Raw genomic sequence first — 19,397 nt, forward strand, 5'->3', positions numbered from 1 at the left:
TATTTATTAAGTTTAATTATTATTAAACTTATTATTATTTGACACCTCCAGGGAGTCCAAAGACTCATCGAGGGAGAGTGTGCCAACAGCATCGAACGATTTAACCCCTTCCAACTACTAACCGCGCTCAAACTTGCTTAACGTGTTTTGCAAGCCATTAGTAGCAGAGGCTCTACCAATCGAACAACATTTAAATAAACTATTTTGTGATGATTGTGGTAGACGAACTGGATGGAAACTGGATGGAAACTGGATTCCATTATTTCAGGAGGGAACGTTTGCATAATTTGTATCATATTACTGCCACTGGATTACAGAAAATTAACTATGCTAGGGATATGGGAGATGATGGAAAAGATTTGAAATCTGCATAGCAGGTGTTGGGAAAATAGCTGAAAATATTACTTGCAAGTTGAAGAACACATTGAAAAATGAAGTTACGGAGTTTTTTATCCTCTGGTTCGGTTGTGTCTTGAGTGCTCTGCACAGTTCTGGTCACCTTGGTTTCTTGGGATCAAGTGATGGTGAAGAGGATTCATGGATGAGTGACCAAGATGGAGGGAACGTTTGCATAATTTGTATCATATTACTGCCACTGGATTACAGACTGAGTTTATTAAAATTAGTTTATGATCTATGAAAACAGATTAAAGTTGTATAGTTTGTGGAGTTTAGTTGACAGGCGATGAAGAGAGGACATGATAGAAAATGTTAAGTTACTAAAGGGAATATATAAGATTGACACAAAAGAGCTTTTTTAATATAAGAAGATTATACAGAGAACAAGGATTACACCTGAAAATTGTGTAAGAATGTGGTTTGTAATGATGTGTGCCCTTCATTTATAATAATAATAATAATAATAATAATAATAATAATAATAATAATAATAATAATACATTTTTGATTTTAATAAATCATTTTCAATTTTGATTTACAGCTATTTAATTTTCAAGGCGCCGCGTAGTGTTCTGATAAGAAATCATGAAAGAAGCAAATCCATAGCAAGTATCGAAAATATTAAGATGGAAGCGGTTGATTTTGGTGGTCTAACTCGTGGGGGATTTTGCTTTGATAATTGCCGGAGGTATTTTAGTTTATGATTTGTTGTAGTTTATGATACTTCTGAAGTCTGTCTCCATTATCAGTGTACATAAAGTGTTTACTAATAGGAATAGTAGTAGTATCATGAGTGAATGTGATTTTGCCAGTCATGCTGTTGACATGTTGCTCTGTGTAAACGGATTTTTTTCCTCACCTCTCCTTTTTGTAATTCTGTCAAATGATACTTTGTTAACATAAGTACTGTATATATATTTTATTGCTATTATACAAATGCATTAGTAATGAATTTTAATGCACTGCTTTTAATTCCAGAAATGCTTTATTAGCCAATAAAGGTGTTCCTTTACCTAAAGCAAAGAAAACTGGAACAACCATTGTTGGAATAATCTATAACGTAAGTTTAAAAATGTCTTTCTTTGTGGTTTGTAAGTCTGCGGTAGTTATTTATTTATCCATTCATTCGTTTCCATCTTTTCCATGTAACAGTACATCAGAACTGATTGCAAACACTTGGAAGTTACAGACAGTAGCTCTGCCAAGGAACCAGAAGATATGATTACCATTAGGACATGATTTTTGGCTCTTTCGAGAAAGGTTTTTTTACATTTTTTTAAAAATAATTTGCTTGAAGCTATTTCGAGCTTTAGTATACACAGAAAGGAAGACGATTTTAATGAAACCCAATTGTGATATGTTTGATTCTTCTATTTTCTCACTTTGTTTGCATCGTGGAGAACTGATTTTAAATAAGGGATGAGAATTGAAAGTGGTATAAGAAACATATAACAAAACACCTCTGTAGCACAGTTGGAAAAGAACTGAGTAATATTCTGGTTGTAATATTCGAGAGGAATCTTTATTTGGGTTTTTTCAGTTGAAGGTGAGTTAGCCAATCTCATACGGAGGCAGCAGGATTTTTCTCCTGGAAACTTGGGTTTTTCATCCCACACACAGGCAAATCAGCCATGAAAACACATGCAATTTATAGACAGAAGACATTGAAATACTGCCCCCCACCAATAGTATTTTTTATTGTATTTAAATAGTAGTATTTAAACCACGCCCACCACCAACAGTATTTAAAAAATACTGTTGGTGGCGGGTGGTAAATGGTACTGTATGTTGATGGTGTTAGCATCATTTAGTTGGAAGATGGTTATTAAGTAAGGGATGGTGATTTGTAGTCAAGTAGTGTGCCCTCTCACGATGAGTCCCTTGGAGGTGTCACATAATAATTAAAACATTTCTAATCTAATAAGAATTATTTCGTAATACATTGAGTGCAATGGTTTGGACTGTGAATAGTATTTTATTTTGTATGGGGTTTCCCCCACTTTTCTCTCCCATCCCATAGGATGGGTGGAGCCTGCCTAATGAGGGATTAAGTATGTATTTTGTGTGTGTTCACAGGGCTGATTTTCCTGTTCTGAGGGACAAAAAAAAAACAGAGTTTCTGGATGAGAAAAACCTTCTACCTCTGTACAAGACCGGCTTTTAAATTCCTGTGGAAATGGCAACGTGACGTTGCCAAAATATTGGAAGTGTATTAAAATTTATTTTAATGTATGTTCTATTGTGCGTTGTAATTTCCTTAAGCTATTTAGTAAGAATGTATAACCAACATCTAAGCCTTTCCACAAGAATATCAGAGAGTAATTTATTCAGGAGCAGTCCAAAAGAAGGCCTGTGACTAGTGGCATGCTGCATAGTTCTGTTCTGGGACCGCAACTGTTTACTTTGTATATTAATGATATAGAAAAGGATCTGAGAGGAAAACTGTTTAGTTATTTGCCGATAATGCAAAGTTGAGTATAGCAATAGTTCATACAGATGATGTCAAAATTTTGCAGGATGATTTGGATAGACTGTCTGACTGGGCAAAGGAGAATGAATGTCAGTTTAATGTGACAAAATGTAAGGCTATGCATTTTGGAGTGTAAAGATTAGCAGTTTCCTACCACATTGGTGGAACTGTACTCCAAGAAGACAGAGACTTGGGAGTGTTAGTGGATAAGGAGTTAAAGTTTAGGGGATACATTGCAAAAGTGACTAATGCAGTTCATCAGGTTACTTATTTACTAAAGAATACTTGGATGAGCATAGACAAGCAGGTTATTGTTGCTTTATATCGAACCTTGATCCCATCTTGACTACAGGATGATTTGGATAGACTGCATGCAGATCTGGGCACCAGGGTTTCTTGGTGATGAGGAAGAGGAGGTGGAGAGGATCCAGAGGGGAGTCACTAAGATGGTAGCAGGTCTTATGGAATTGGAATGAACCTTATGAGAATAGTTTGAAGATTTGTGGGTTACATAAACTGGTTGATATGCAAAAAAGGGGTGATATGATTGAGACATAAATTACTGAGAAGTTTTTACAAGATTAATTCAGAAGAAATTTTTCAGAACAGGTCTGGTGGTTGGAGAACTAGGAGCCATCCATGAAAACTGAGTAAATGTAGTTAGCAAGGGTATTTGAACTAGGTTTTTGCTTGGAGAGAGTAGTGAATGAGTGGAATAGGTTGCCAGTGTCATGAACTGTGAACAAGTTCAAAGCAAAGTATTATAGATACTGCCCAAATGTTGGATTGTTCTTGACATGATGTTTATGGCTTCCCTTGATGAGTCCAAGGACTTCTCGGAGCAGCCAATAATAATCATTATTGAAATGTTGATTGATAACATATACTTTGCAGAATATAGATTGTCATTTATATTCTGCAAAGTGCATAATTACCTATAAGATTAAATTTGTCTTATTTGTATATACTCAAGTTATTCCATGATGCTTACTGACTAGACAGATTCCACTCAAATTTGTATTTTGGAATACTTATAAAATTTATCAAGTCTTTTGGATCATTCATGAAATCATCAGGGAGCTGAAGCTGCATAATTTTTTGATTTTGCTGGAGACAAGTTATTTTGGCATCCTGTCAATTATGGCACCCATTTTATTTGGCTGACGTGATTCACAGAAGTCTCAGAAGGGTTTTAAAATAACCACAGTTTATTTCCATATTGCTCAATTTTTAATTTTCATTTTCAGATAATGTTTTTCAAAATTGTGGCCATCTGCTTTATGTACTAAGTGCTCTTTTTTTTTTTCATTTTGTATTCTACCCTGTAGGCCCTAAGTTGAATTCACAAGTCTGTTTTTGTGTTTTATATATGATTTTATGTCTTTTTTTCAAAGATTAGGCATTTGCCTGTTCTGGCTTCACTGGTCCTTCCATCTTTCTGCTGGTTTATATATGTCTACTTCTTTTGGTAGCCGATATCTTTCCATCCTAAATAGATAGTCTTTTCATTTCTTTCTGTATCCTGGATCTTTTCATTTGTTATTAATATCTAGTTCTTTTTTGATGTCTTCATTTCTTATATGGTCTGATTTTGTGCATCCTATTTATTTCTCTTAAAAATCCCATCTCTGCAGCTTGTATTTTACTTTCATTTTTCTTTTTAACAGTCTATGTTTCTGAACCATATAATGGACTAGGAGTGACCATTACTTTGTAAAATTATCTTTTTTTATTATTATTTTTTTTATTCAACGCTTTTTAATTGTTCCACAGATTTACTGAATTTTTTTTAATTTTTTCTTCTATATCTTTATCATTTAGATATGTTATTGTGCAGCCTAAATAATTAAACTGTGTAATCTGGTCTATTTTATTTTCTATAACTATTTTTGATCTAACTTGATCTTGACTTTTAAATGCCATGACTTTTGTTTTCTTTGTGAGATTTATAAATTGTGTTGTTGGCTTATTTTATTTAATTCGTAAACTGATTTTTGAAGGTCATCTTCTTTGTCTAGTAATATAATCTGATCATCTGCATACAGCATTTGCATTGATAACAGTTCTTCTGGTTAACTGGATATATTGTTTTCCATATTTTAATAATCTGATCAATATATATATACACACACACACACACACACACACTGTATATATTGAATAGAGTTGGTGATAAGCTGACATCCTGATTTATTTCAATCTCTTCTGCTTAATTATTACCTAACTGCAACTATATTTTTGTATCTTTATATAAACTTTATATAGCTTGTTTTTTTCATTCTATTCCATAGTTTTTCTTTATTGAAAACTTTCTTGTAATCTATGAGGGCCATATGAGTCTCTAAATTAAATTCTCTTCTAATAAATATTGTCTATACATGATCTTCCATGTCTGAAGCCATTTTGTTCTTTTGAGAGTAGATTGTTTGCAATATTTCTAAGTCTTTTATTGAGGATTTTACTATAAATTTTGTAACCCTGTATTTAATAAACTTATTCCTCTGTAATTTCCACAATCATCTCTGTGTTCTCTTTTAAATGTAGATATAACCTTAGCTTTTAACCAATCTGATGGAACCTCACATTTCCTCCAACAATTATTTATTAATTTTAAGAATCTGTGATGTAAATTTCTCTGCCATATTTCCAAAGCTCTGTATTTGTAATATCTAATCTAGTTGATTTTCTATTTTTTTGATGCCTTTATTGCTTCTTTTAGTTTCTCCATTTTTATTGGTTCTATATCAGTACTGGTTTCTAAATTATTATTTTCGGTATTATATTTGGGTCATACCATAAATTCTTATAATGGTCTAACCATTGTTTCTCTTGTATTATGTTGATTTGTGCTATATCTCTTTCTTTGTTGTTCAATTTCCTTAATATTTTGTAGGCTGTCTTTTCTTCCATGTTTGTCTTCTATTTTATTAATAAATCTGTCCCAAGAATCTTGGTCTAATCTTTCTGTACTATGGTTTTAGCTATATGTCTTCTGTTTCCTTTATGTTTTTGAAGAAGTGATTTGTATGCTGCCATTTTTCTTTTATTGCATTTTCTATATCTGTGTTCCAGATTTTTAATGTTTTTCTTTTTAATATTTTATTTTTCTTTCCAAGTACTTCAGAGGGTGCTTTATGGATGATCTTTATTAAAGTTTTCCATTCTTCTTCTATATCTTCACAGATTTGGGCTTCTTTTAGGTAATCTGTTAATCATAATTAATATAGCATTCTAATGTATTTCTTCTTATAATAGATATACTTTGTATTTTCTTATTTACTTCCTTTCTTGAACCCTTCTATGAAAAAATTGCCTCAAAAGGCTATTAAGATTGAAGAAATGAAAATAGAATGAAAAGTGGGACCAATTTTGCTTTATAGCCACCTATTTAGAGTATCATGAAAATTTCAAAATTTTCTTTGATCCTCCATATGTTTTTTGCATTTCAAAACCAGCTGTTTTAATTTTTTTGCAAACTTTGAGGCAGTTTTTTGTAGAATAAATGCTTCAATCAAGCTGATTTCAGGCATACATATTCCATTAAATGTATAAATAAAATACACAGAAAATCAGACTTTGGATTCAAAATCTGGCTTGCAGAATAGAGTATAAAATGGGAGGAACACTGCTTGGAACATTTAAAATAGGTGGCAGTCATCTTGAAAAAATTAGTTTGTCCGAAAATGCAAATAAAAACCAATATTTAACTTTTGATTTTTTTTTAATTGCCATTAAAATGGCAATTAAAAAAAAAAAAATCAGAAATTGGACAATCTGCAAATAAGCTGTGACTAATTTTAAATTCCTCAAATTGTAAAAATTCCGTGGATCTGCCATAATTGGCAGTATGCCAGAAAAAATCTACAAAAAAAAAAAAGAAAAGAAAAGAAAAATGCTCTTCCATCTAAAGCAGTGATTTTCAACCGGTGTATCGTTGCACACTGGTGCACAGTGAAAGTTTCACACATGTGCCACAAGATTTTGATAACAGGAATAAAAATTGATGTTAAAGAAAGTTTTTATTCTACCTATAAAATATGAGGAGTCATTATGTTTATATTGTGTTGAACGGAATTGTTAAGAGTGAATAAAATTTATGATTATATTGGTATAATATAGATTTATTATACCTATTATTATAGATATGCATCATTTGTATATGTTTATGGGTTCCTCCAGTTATGTAACAATTATAGCATATGCTGTGTTTGCACTGTAGAGTTGGTGCTGTATAAAGACGAGACAGGTTTAATTAGTGAACAATTGAAATCTTTGAGCAATTTTCTTGCCTGCACAACTGAATCGGTTTCAATTCTGTAAGATCTGCTTTGTTGTGTTCAACAATGTTGAAATTTAGTGAAAACTGAGTTCTGCACTTTTAAAATGTTAAGAGACCAGTAATTTCAGATTGGATAAAAAATCTTATAGATCTGATTTTACAAAAGTTTAATATTGTTTAGCAGAAATATTGAAAAATATTTTTCCTCACTTGCAAATTTTGTAATTTGTTTAGTAATAATTTTGTAAAATAAAATAAAAGTTATTCCAGGATTTTATTAAAGGATGCTTCATCCTTAGATTGAGTAAGAGATTCGTTTGTCTTAAGTGAACGTCATGGCAAATTTAAACACTGCAAAAGATGACAAGCTAACAGAAATAAAGAATGACAGGGTTAAAATTTAAATATTCAATAATAGATACTATTTCATTCTGGTTGCCTCTTCAAAGTGAATATCCCATTATCACATGAAAACCAATTGAAGCACTTTTTCCTTTCTCCATTTCACATAAGCTCAGGTGTCTCATTGATTAAAAAAATACATTTGTTACTTGATGTATATTAGAAAAAATTAATAAATAATTACTGTCACAAATAACTTTTATTATTTTGTATTTCATCACAAGGTGTCAGAAATAAGTAGTTTCAAAGAGATGTTTCGGAAAGAGGGTTGCGACAGATTTCGTCTTTATTTGAAACAGTCAATCTTCTTCTTCTTCCTCTTGTGCTTTATCCCATCTATTTTGGGGTTTGCCTTTTGACATGATGCGACCTGTGACTTTACGCACATTATCTCAACTGACATTTGGGTGGAGGGTATTTTATGTCTGTAGAAGTGTGTGTGTTCATCCCTCAGAACTGGTTGTTTTGTCTATTCTGAGAGATGAAAAAATTATGGGAATGAGTTTCTGGGAGAATTAATCCTTCACCTCCACATGAGACCAGCTAACTCACTTTTAGTCGAAACAGACCAAATAAAGGTTCTTCACTTCATGGATGGGAATCGAACTCGGGTCTTTCCGACCAAAGGGCTTCGTCTATACCGACTGAGCTGCAGAGGCTCTATTTGAAACAGCCAGTATATTTCTTAATACTTTAGTGGTGCACCGTAGAATTTTAGTAATTAGTTTTAGTATGCCATAAGATAAAAAAAAGGTTGAAAACTGCTGATCTAAAGGATAGGGTAACCAGATAGCTCACTTTCATTAAAATTCAAAATTATGCACCTTCAGTTTTTTAGTTTAGTGATTTCACATGGAATAACTTATTTCAGTTGGACTATTTGTAGGGATGCAAAGCAGGAAGAAAATATTTTAAATGATCTATTCTAATAATTATACTCCTGAATGGTATTCAAGGTTAAGGGTGATGTCCATGTTTGTTTTTGGAGGGGGAGAAGACATTTTATGACAAAATGATCTAATTTGTAATAATTTTGTAATTTGTTTAGTAATAATTTTGTAAAATAAAAACAGTTATTCAGGATTTTAATAAAATTTGGTAATTATGAATGTGAAGTCAAGTTAAATGTGAAGTTATTTCAATTAAAAATAGTTTGGAACATTTAGCTAAAAAATAAAAATTGTATTATTTTATATTTATTTATTATATATTATATTATATATTTATTCAGCAATAAAAAGGCCAAAACTATGAAAACAGGCAGGAGCATAGAAAACTTCAGCTGTATTCTGAATGGAGATCCTATAGAACAAGTAAAATATTCAGTTATTTGGGCACAGTTTTTAGTGAAGATGCAGGTTAAATCTAGAAATAGACAACATAATAAACAAAGGTGGTATGGTGAGTAGCCAGCTGAATAAATTTATATGGAATAAGAGAGAAATTAGCCAAAACACCAAACTATTATTATATCTCTCTTATTCCATATAAAATAAATTTATATGGAATAAGAGAGAAATTAGCCAAAACACCAAACTAGCAGTATACAAGACAGTCTTCAAACCCATTTTACATTATGGGTTGATGAGAAATAAAGCACTTGAGCAAAGGTTAGGTACCACAGATATGAGAGTGCTTAGAAAAATTATGGGCTTGAGCAAATGGCATCAGTGACATAATCATATTAAAAATAAAGATATTAGAAAGGAACTTGACATTGTTAGCATTCAAGAATATGTCAGCAGAGCAATCGAAAGTGGTACGGTCACTAAATAGAATGAGTGTGGAAAGATTAGCAAATCAGGTGTTTGCCAAGATGGCAAGAAAGAGACCCAGAGGAAGACCAAGGTCTAGGTGGATTGATTATTCAGTTAGAAGTGCCTTAGAACATGAAATGTTAGATATGAGAATATTGGCATTTTCACAAATAATAGACTGATTTGGAGGAAAATTGCTAATAGGAGATTAATGTTAATGTAAACTTAATAATGTAGTGCTGTCATAGTAATCTGAACACCTCTTAGGGGTGTTCAGGAGACATGATGGTGATAAAAATTTAATGTTTGGAGTACATAAACCTAAAAATGGGTTTAAGAATAATGAAATGCATTCTCACTTAACACATTAAATTTTTACAAAGTAATATTTCGTATTAGTTCTTTGAAGAATGATTGTTTTACACACTACACTGTTTTTCAGCCATCATAATGCACATTATGATAGTTGAAGAATAGTGTACAGTGCAACATCTGTTATATCTAATTCTCTTTCATTAAATTATTTCTAGAGGGAGAAATGTACATTTTGTAGGATTTTATATTTATATTACGTTCTCTCTCTTTTTTTTTTTTTGTATATATATCAGAATGGTGTTATTTTGGGAGCTGATACAAGAGCAACAGAGGATACCATTGTTTCGGACAAAAATTGTTCTAAGATTCATTATCTAGCGCCTAATATGCAGTATGTATTCATTTACTTCCTTTTTTATTCATACTTTAGATAGGTTCAGAAAATAAATTGTGTTAGCCATTTTATTTAAAACCTTAAAATAATAATTGCAAATAATTGTGGTTATGACAGATGCTACAATAAAGTAAGCCAAAACTGTGATTTAAAAAAAAAAAAAATCATATAAACAGTTAACCCAACAATGTAGACCTTCAATGATTTCAGTAAAAGGAATTACAGTTGACTGTTCTTCTGATATACTCTATTGATCAGATATATGATCTGGAAAATAAAGGAAAGTAATATTGGTACCAAGGCCATCTGCAATTTGGTTGGAAAGACCTGGGTTCAAATTCCTTCTAGGATGCAAAGAACTATAGATAAGATTTTTCATCTGAAGGTGAGTTATCCAGCCATATACAGAGTTGGAAAGGTTTTTCAAAGGTTTGCCTGTTTCTGCAAAACAGGAAAACTAGCTAGAGGAATACATTTTTGGAACACTATCCTTGGATGGTTTTAGTTGCTTCAACTATAATTCTTAACAAACCAGCCAGCCAGCAAATGACTGAATGCACCTTGCTTATTTTCCTTTTTCCTCTTTTATTTTGTAGTGTCAAGGGTTTTCTGTTCATTTAACCACAACTGTACACAAGGATAAGGTGGTCAGCCCTATGCCTCCAGGTGTATCCTATCTCTGTAAAGGTGTTGAGTTCTCAAGGCTGATTTGCCTGCTTGTGGGATGATAAACCCCAGATAAACTGGGGTTTATCATCCCACAGAAAACCCTGCAGTCCATGACTAAGACCGGCTAACTTGGCTATGTCTGAGAAAGATCCTAAGCATCTCACGTCAGCGACACCCAGGACACTCCTTTCCCAGGCATATGGTTGCGAAGCACATAGCCACTCGGCTAACCATGCGACTTATACAGAGTTGTCATTCTTGATCACCATTTAATGTTATTTTGTCTTTGAATAATATAGGCGAAAAAATAATAATTTTTTATTATATATTATTTTCTCTGATACAGGATGTCAGATTTAACGAACACAGAGTCTGTGTTCGTTAAATCTCCACCTTAGTGGTGGGAAGGAATTGCAGAGCATATTTGAAAAGTTGAGATGGCAGTTCAGGTTCTGGTAAAAATATTTCTAAGTGGTGGTGACATTGTTTAGATTGGTGGATATGGATTTTTTTTGTTTGTTTGTTTCTTTGGATTAGAGTTTTGTTGTTTAGTGTTTTGGTGTTTTTTTATATTTTTTTTTTAAAATCTGCATCGCTAATGAACTGTTTGAACTTCCATGGTTGATTTTTTTTGAGAAAGAGTGTGTGTGAGGGGGGGGGGATGAAAACCCAGTCTTGATCCTTACACAGGTCATTTCTCATATAATGCAGTATGTGTTCCCAAAATTACCATTTTATGAAATTTCATGCAATAAAAATAACAGGGTTTATAGAAAAAATAGGTTAGGCAGAGCACTCAAAATCTATATAGTCTCATGAGTTAAAAAAAAATCAATCTCCAGAAAGCTGCTGTTGCAGCTTTTAAACATCTTAAATTCATAATGAATAAGTTTCTTTTATTTTCATAGTATTGTCTCTGATAGTGCATAATGTAGATTCCTTTAGACCAGTTTCATGTGATATCACGTTCTCTCTCTCTCATTTCTTTCAAAATGTTTTATTTTGAGCTTCTCCTCAGTATTCTCAGAACTTTCCTTTTTGTTCACTACTTGAATTCTTAAAACCAGAATGCATATCCACTGTACTCATATACAATACACATAGATATACTGGGATAAAAAGGATGAAGGGGTGGGGTTTGGATATTCTTACATGGGTCACTATATTCGGCTGTTTTTTTTTTTTTTCTTTTTTTTCCCACATTTGCTGGTGTTGCTAGTAGCACAAAGCATCACCTCATAAAAAATCCTGAGCTAACAGGATTTCATGTTTTGATAATTCTATTTCTCTGTCTATTGCATGTGAACAGATTTGCTCATTACACACGCATGCATTATGACAGAAGAGATGGTTTCTGGTTTGTAGTGTTTCCCCTATGGTTTCTCTCCCATACCACTACACATGAGCTCCCTCCAGGCATGATCTAGTAGAGGAAGTGGTAGCAGGATTATTTGTTAGCTGATTAGGAAGCCTTCCTCCTTCTTTTGCCAGGTTGTCTAACTCCTTAAATCCATGATGTTTGCATCCTTACAGATGATTTTTTTTGTTATTTTTCAGTAGAGATAACAAGCTAAGAATTTTCACTTTAGCTTGTTTCAATAGCTGACTTTTTGAATTGTGTGCAATGCTTTCCTGATGTCTCATCTTGCATGATAATTTGATTCTGTTATGCTTTATAGCATACCTAACAGTTTGCATGGTTATTTTGAAATTTACGTTACAACTTACTGTGTTGAAAATTATAACTTAGAGGATCTACCTTTGAAAAGTTGAATGTTTTAGAGCAGTGCTTCCCAAACTTCTGGATGTCAGGCCCCCCTTTACAAAAATTAAAATATTTCACGGCCCCCCTCGAAAAAAAAATCGTAATAGAGAGATATATTATTATAATATTTATTGTATTTATATTCAGTACAAAACATACACAGCGAATGTTGCAAAAATCAAATGCATATATTACATTTTTTGCCTCTTGGCGTTTGGTGCTGGAGACGATGCGGGCTGTTCTGGTAAAATATGAAATCCTGTTTTTTTTTTTTTTTTTTTTTTTTTTTGAGTCTGCTTCTGATTGTTCGCGGGATTTTTTTTAATTTTTTATCAGCCACTTATCCATCTCAGGGTTAAATTTTTTTAACGTAGAATAGATCAAATAATATCACCACTTACCGATACTGGCACATCACAGACTGATAACATGAAATGAGTGAATATTACCTGAATAAGGGAATCCCCAGACCAGGAACATTTTTCTCTTTTGTGACTTTTCTCCCTTTACGGTAATTAAGCCTAACGCGAAACAGACAACAAAGGCAGGTTATTAAAACGTGCATATGATTAGTGCAGTATTAACAAAAGATCGCGCAACCAAAAGATAAAAGCATAGCTGACAATTGAGTTGAAATGCTAACTCTCTTCAACCGAATTCCATATGTGAAACTGCCATAACATTCATTATATATATATATATTACTTAGTTTTAACACTTTTACGAATTTTAACACGTTCGGTTGAATTTTATTGCTGCCTTGGGAAATGGAACTCACACACATCTAATTAATAACAATAGTTTTTAGTTAGATACTGTGTTTGCCCATGCAACATATGGTTTTGTTTCAGTCTATACAGCATAGTTTCTGTATGAGGGGACATGTGATTCATTAATTAGTGTGTTTTTATCCCAATTGTCTCTAATTGCACTATTTGTTGAGAAATATATTACACAGACTGCTCATACCTTATTCACTGGCATAATAAAAGTACTTGTTTTTATTGCCTATCCAATATAGTGGCTGTTGGGGAGGGCGTGTTGTTTACCACTGCAAGCGAGTTACTATCTCCCCACATGAACTTGTTTAAGCTTTTTTTCATGTGTGAAGTATATGCGAAACTTTTATTGGTAACAGAAAACTAGCTTGAATGACAGTGATAATATAAAACGAGTTTTGATATGTATATACAGTCGATATCAACAGTCCCTGATTACGAACGCGTGATGGATATGAATAAGCAATATTTAGCGCCGAAATACGCAGGAAGCAAAGTTTGTGAACCAACACCAATGTGTGAATTTTTCCATTAAAATATAAAAAAATAACAAAAAAGAAATAATAAAAGTTAAATACTTTTAAAATAAAAAAAATCTACTTAGTCTTAAAACATTATTAATTTGTTTTCATTATTTCATGCCCCCCCCCCTCAACAAAACCTACGGCCCCCAAGGGGGCCGTGGCCCACAGTTTGGGAAGCGCTGTTTTAGAGGACAAAAAGGGAAATTCGAAAGCAAAGTTGAGTGGCTACAAAATGAAAAGTGTGTAAAATATATTTCATAGCAGGGATTGCATTATCTCACATTGAATGAAATGTTTATTACATCTGGGTTGTATTGTAAGAATATAGCATTTTATAAATAACATTTAAAACTTATTTAATTTAACATGCTCACATGCTAAAAGAAAAGTACCAAAAGAAAAATTTATATTAAATGATTTTTTTTTATATTAGAAATTACATTTGTTTATCAGCATTTTCTGTCTTTGGGATAGTATCTAAGGCATTTTTATGAAGCGTTTCATAAATAGATTTGTGATTTGGAGAGAAAGGGGATTCCTTCACTCTCTTGTCAGGTTCACCCTTGTCAGTTAAACAAATCATTGTATCTTTTTAGAAAGTTAATGCAATCCAAGAAGAATGAAGCTCACCTTGCAGAACATATAGCTTGCCTTACTGATTTGTTTAACTGACAAGGTGAACCTTTTAGAGAGACCTAGGATGTTGACATTGGTTGCTTGTATTAAGTGAATACATGTAATCATAGTTTTTGCATTGTCTTTGTTTTAAAAAAAAAAAGTGTTTTCATGTATCTAGCACCTACCTTAAATTATTAAGCAATTTTGTCTTTTTTTATGCTGAAGACAGACTTAGTTTCTGTCAAAAATTTGTGATGTTTTAATTATCTGTAAAGAATTGTTTTTACTGTGGTTACATATATTCACTTATGTCACAGGTTTCTTTAAACATTCATTGGTAATACTACTGTTATTCCAGATCACTCTTATTTTGCTTAAAAATGTCAATCCTAATCAGTCAACTTGTAGACACATTTAGTGTTCCACCCAGATGCATGCTTGGTCTCTACAGCAAGGTTTCTGGATTATGTAAAAATATGCAAAAATATTAAAAAAAAAAAAAACTTACCATACCTATGGTACTAATGTAGTATAGGTTTACAACCTTTGTGGATAGGTGTCACACTTCTGAAAATCATTTTTTATGATACAATACTTCCACACATTTACTGACTTCTCTAAATATCTTTGATTATTTTGACATCCATTAAAAATCTAGGTGACTAAAATTATTGACCATAATCCAATATTGGTATTTTAATTAAGCTTACTGTCCACTAAGCTTTATAATTATCTTATCAATATGATTCCCAAACTTAAATTCTTTGTCACCGAAAGTACTTAAATTCTTGTATTCATTTACATTGCTACTATTGCCCATTCAACTTATCCATCATTACCATCTTACCAAAATTGCATGTACTTGCATTTGTTCTTATTAAATTTTCAACCTTTTCCTGTCTACTTTTTTCACTTTTAATTTCATCTTCTAATGAACTTGGTTATTTGAATAGTTGACTGCTGTGCCAGCTTAATTATCAGCAAAAAGAGTTTTAATCTGTGAACTTAAAGAATTTTTTAAAAAATCTTTATTCCACATACAAGATGTACAATAATGTCTAACACATCAATGGTGTGTCTGAGGTGAGATAAGGATTAAGAAAGAAGAAATCTATTGATAGTTTTCTTGAAGAGCTGGAGTTTGAAGTTATTGGAAAACACATTGAAGAAGGCTCTTCCAGAGGACAGAAGTAGATGGAATAAATGAGGAAGAGGAGAATCAAGTTTGTGTTTGCAGTTGTACTGTGAAAAGAGATGTTGGGCTGCTGCTGCTCTTGTTTTCAACAGCAACTGGAGGAATAATATTTGCCAATTCACTGGAGCATTGACCATGGAATACCTTTTGAAGAGAGAGAGAGCTGAAACATTGCATCTGTGGGATGAAGGTAGAAGTGAATCAGTGAGAGAAGTCATCAGCAAGCCAAATTAATCTCCTTTGGATGACATTAAGAATTTTTAAGGAGGTTTTAGGTGCACTATCCCAAATGTATAAACATTATTCTAAGGATGGGCAGATTTGGGATTTACATAGGGGGTAGTATCTGGGTGGTGTAAAATAGCTTCTTTTGAGAGGAAAAGAATGCCTAGTTTTTTAGAGGCTGAGGAAGATATTGATGTGATATGTTTGTACCAGGAGAGGCTGGAGGTAAAGTGAACTGCAATCCCTTTTATGAGAGAAAAGGCAGGACAGCATTTTTGGCAGCATCGAAAGTGACCAGGTTATCCTAGTCCTACTGATGGATGGTATGGAGATTGTTGTTTAAGGTACTGGTTGCAGATGATCTTTATGCAAGGAATGTCTAGGAACTACATGGTTTGTCAAGGAAAAGTGGGATGAATGGAGTGTTATTGTTGGCTAAGCTATGGATAGGATTTGTAGTGATTGAGAGGGTCATTTATGTATAAGAGAAAAAGAATAGTGATAGAATGACGAAGTTCGAAGAGAGGGTGCTGTCCATCATGATATGCAGTGAACCACCAGAGAGAAAGCTAGCTATCCAGTTACAGAGGGTGGTGGATAGACCAAAGGAAGACAGTTTGCAAAACAATGCCAAATGTAATTGAAAGCCCTGGAAACATCAAGGTTGACAGCATGCTTCTCCAAACCTATCCATGCCATGTACCTAGTAGCGGGTGATGTAAGCTAAGAGATCAGCTGTGGATCTCAATTGGCATGGTAAGTTACTGATTAACTGGTGAACTTCTAGGTAGTGAAGAAGTTGACTGATAACTTTCTCCATTATTTTGGAGAGGATTGAGGTGATACAGTTTGCTGGTAGTTGGACAATAGGCTTTGTCTTCTTTTTTTTGGAATGAGTTAGATATATGCTTGTTTCCATGAGGTGGAATAGGCCAGCTGAGTACAGAAGATTGAAGAGATGATTGAGGACAAGTATTAGCTCTGGAGCACAATGTTTGAGTATAGTTGGAGAGGTGCCATCAGGACCAGATGACTTTGTAGTGTTCATGTTGTCTAATATTCTTGTCTTTCTGCAGAAAGACCACAGGAGGCCTATGGTGCTCAGTTGCTGCATGGAAAGAAGTGATTTACCTTTGTCATCTGTTAGAAGAAAAGAGTGATGCCAGGGGGTTACCTTTTTCTTTGGGTGCAATCTGGATGGGGGAGAGGTAGAAACGCAGGTGAGTAGAAGTAGTGTCCAATGGCTTTTGCGAGGGACTAGAAGGCTCAGCTTCGGTTTAATTTTGAATTTGATTTAAATTTGAATTTTTGGACTTTGATTTTGAATTTATGAATAATGAACAATGACCTTAAAAAAACTAAAATCATAAAATAACTAGTAACTCTTGTGGACAAATTACAAAAAAACAAATAAAAGTACTAATTGCATTTGCTTAGGATAGGGAGCTCCCAGACTTTTAGCAATGATAAGCTGCCATTATGATTTAAATAGGATAATATAACTGCTTGTTCAAGAAGAACAAGCAGTTCCATAAGCACTTGTATGTAAATCAACAACTTCTATGGCCAGTACATGTGTCCTTCCAAAAGATCTTGTGTTTGGTGTTGATGCCATAATGTGTAAGATCAGGCACGTGAAGCTTCAATTACTGGATATAACTTTTGTGTCCTCTCTCTTTTCAAAGAACAGCCACTTTGTCCAAAATAATAAAGGTGACAAACTTATTTCTCTGTCTCTACCTGTAATTTAGGGTAAGAAATTATGAGAAGAAGGTAGCCAAGCAGATGAAAAGAAATCCCAAAGAATTATTTCGTTATGTGCAAGTAAGAGAAAAAATGACTGGAAGATTAACCTTAATGAGTGATGATGGTCACGAGGAGACAGAAGCAGATAAAATAGTTGAGTTATTGAGTGACCACTTTGCAAGAGTATATGATCCTAGTGAGGTTACATCTTTAACATATATGACAGACATTGGAACAGAGGTGGATGAATTGGAGGTTCTTAGGATATTACAGAATTTCAATGTAAATACAGCTGTGGGATTAGATGGGATATCAGCTGTGGTTTTGCAAGAATGTGCAAGGGAACTGGCAATGCCTCTGACTAAGCTCTTTTAAGTCTCAGCTCTGGTAGAGTTCCAAGGGAGTGGAAAGAGGATAAAATAATTCCCTTGAATAAGGGAAGTTCTAACACTGCAGTAGCAAATTATAGACCAATCAGTATCTCAGGCATGGATAAATTTTATTTTTAAATAAAAATAAAACTTTCTATTTTTAACTCTGAGTTAAAAATAGAAAGTTTTATTTTTTACTCGGATTTTTTACTAGTATTTTTAACTCGGAGTTAAAAATAGAAAGCGCGAGCGTAGTAGTGCGTGAGTTATGGAATGTGAGATGGAATTGACATGAGCTAGACGGTGAGAACAAGTTTTGGTGGGAAAACGGAGTGAAAATATATAAACAGAAAGCGAGAGTAAACAAGAGCAGTGGGTCAGGAGTTGGTAAAAGCAGTTGGTCGGCAGTGAGTCAGCACTAGAGCTAGGGACTAGGTACAATTGGAGCACTCAGCACAGTAACGGCACTGAGAACAGTACAATAGAGATGAGGAAATAATTTATTAGCAGCACGGAGTTAAGTAAGAGGCTGTAGTACAAAGAATTAAGTGCTGTAATCGCATTACGAAGGATCGAAATGTAAATTGACAACTCAGAATATTGATATGGAATTCTGAAGTTAATGTTGTATTCCAGTGCTTTCAAGGAAGATTAGTGGAAAGCTGATTCTATTGAAAAGTAGTATGTGAGGAATAAGTGAATTTTCTAGTACAAGTGTGTCTGCATATGTGATGCGCTAAAATTAAAGATTAAGTTAGTTTAAAGAAGATTACTTTTGAAATGTGTAGCTCCAGTGTGGTAATTAACTAAAGTTTTAAGTGTGCCTCAGCGAATAATATGTGCAAAGATTTATTCCAGTAAGAACAGTTGTACTTTATAGCATTTTGAAGTGAAGTTATAAGAGTTACCTCCTGTTAAATCCTAACATTAACTGTGGTGTTTATGCTGAAATTTGCCGAAGCTAGAAGATTAATAGTCTTCCCCCCCCCCCCCCTTAAAGTGATAGCTATCTCTTGACTGAGCTATGTGATTTCTGACTAAGGGATAGATAAAGAATACTATTGTAAAAATATTTGCTGTGAATTTCAGTGGTAAAGAACTTTAGAAATATCTTTGCCTATTAGGGAGAAATTAGATTTTGAAGCTCAGTGTTTATTACCAAAAGTTAAGTGAATGTTATGTGTAGTTGAACTGAGTTAATTTTCCATTAGCTTGTATCCAAAGTATGCTTATGCATATATTATATAACCTTGCATTAAATGTTTTGTTTTATTGATTTCAATTTGTTGTTAGCCTGATTCTTTTCTACTGTACCGTTCATAAAATTATCGGACCTAGCGGGAACCTCAAATGTTAATGTAAAATTCGGCTTATGTATAAACATTAGACTGTTAAAGTTAATTAATATTTGATTACACTATTTTGCATAGACTAATCTGAATATAGGGTGGCGCAGTATAATAGAAATTTTCCTATATTTGGATTAGTA

General features: G+C 33.2%; 1 protein-coding gene across 1 annotated transcript in view; it reads left to right on the forward strand.

The window, feature by feature from the left end:
• Nucleotides 1–992: 992 nt before the first annotated feature.
• Prosbeta2 (Proteasome beta2 subunit) overlaps nt 993–19,397 on the forward strand; it is a 44,087-nt gene continuing 25,682 nt past the window's right edge. The window contains exons 1-3 of the mRNA XM_090415051.1: nt 993–1,087; nt 1,378–1,459; nt 9,916–10,013. Of these exons, the coding sequence (XP_090271177.1) occupies nt 1,026–1,087; nt 1,378–1,459; nt 9,916–10,013 (242 nt within the window). The 5' untranslated portion in view covers nt 993–1,025. The remainder of the gene's footprint in view (nt 1,088–1,377; nt 1,460–9,915; nt 10,014–19,397) is intronic.

Source organism: Typopeltis vanoorti, chromosome 26, assembly GCF_054136105.1.
Source record: "Typopeltis vanoorti isolate ZY-2024b chromosome 26, IOZ_Tvanoo_1.0, whole genome shotgun sequence".
NCBI classification, from domain to species: domain Eukaryota; kingdom Metazoa; phylum Arthropoda; class Arachnida; order Uropygi; family Thelyphonidae; genus Typopeltis; species Typopeltis vanoorti.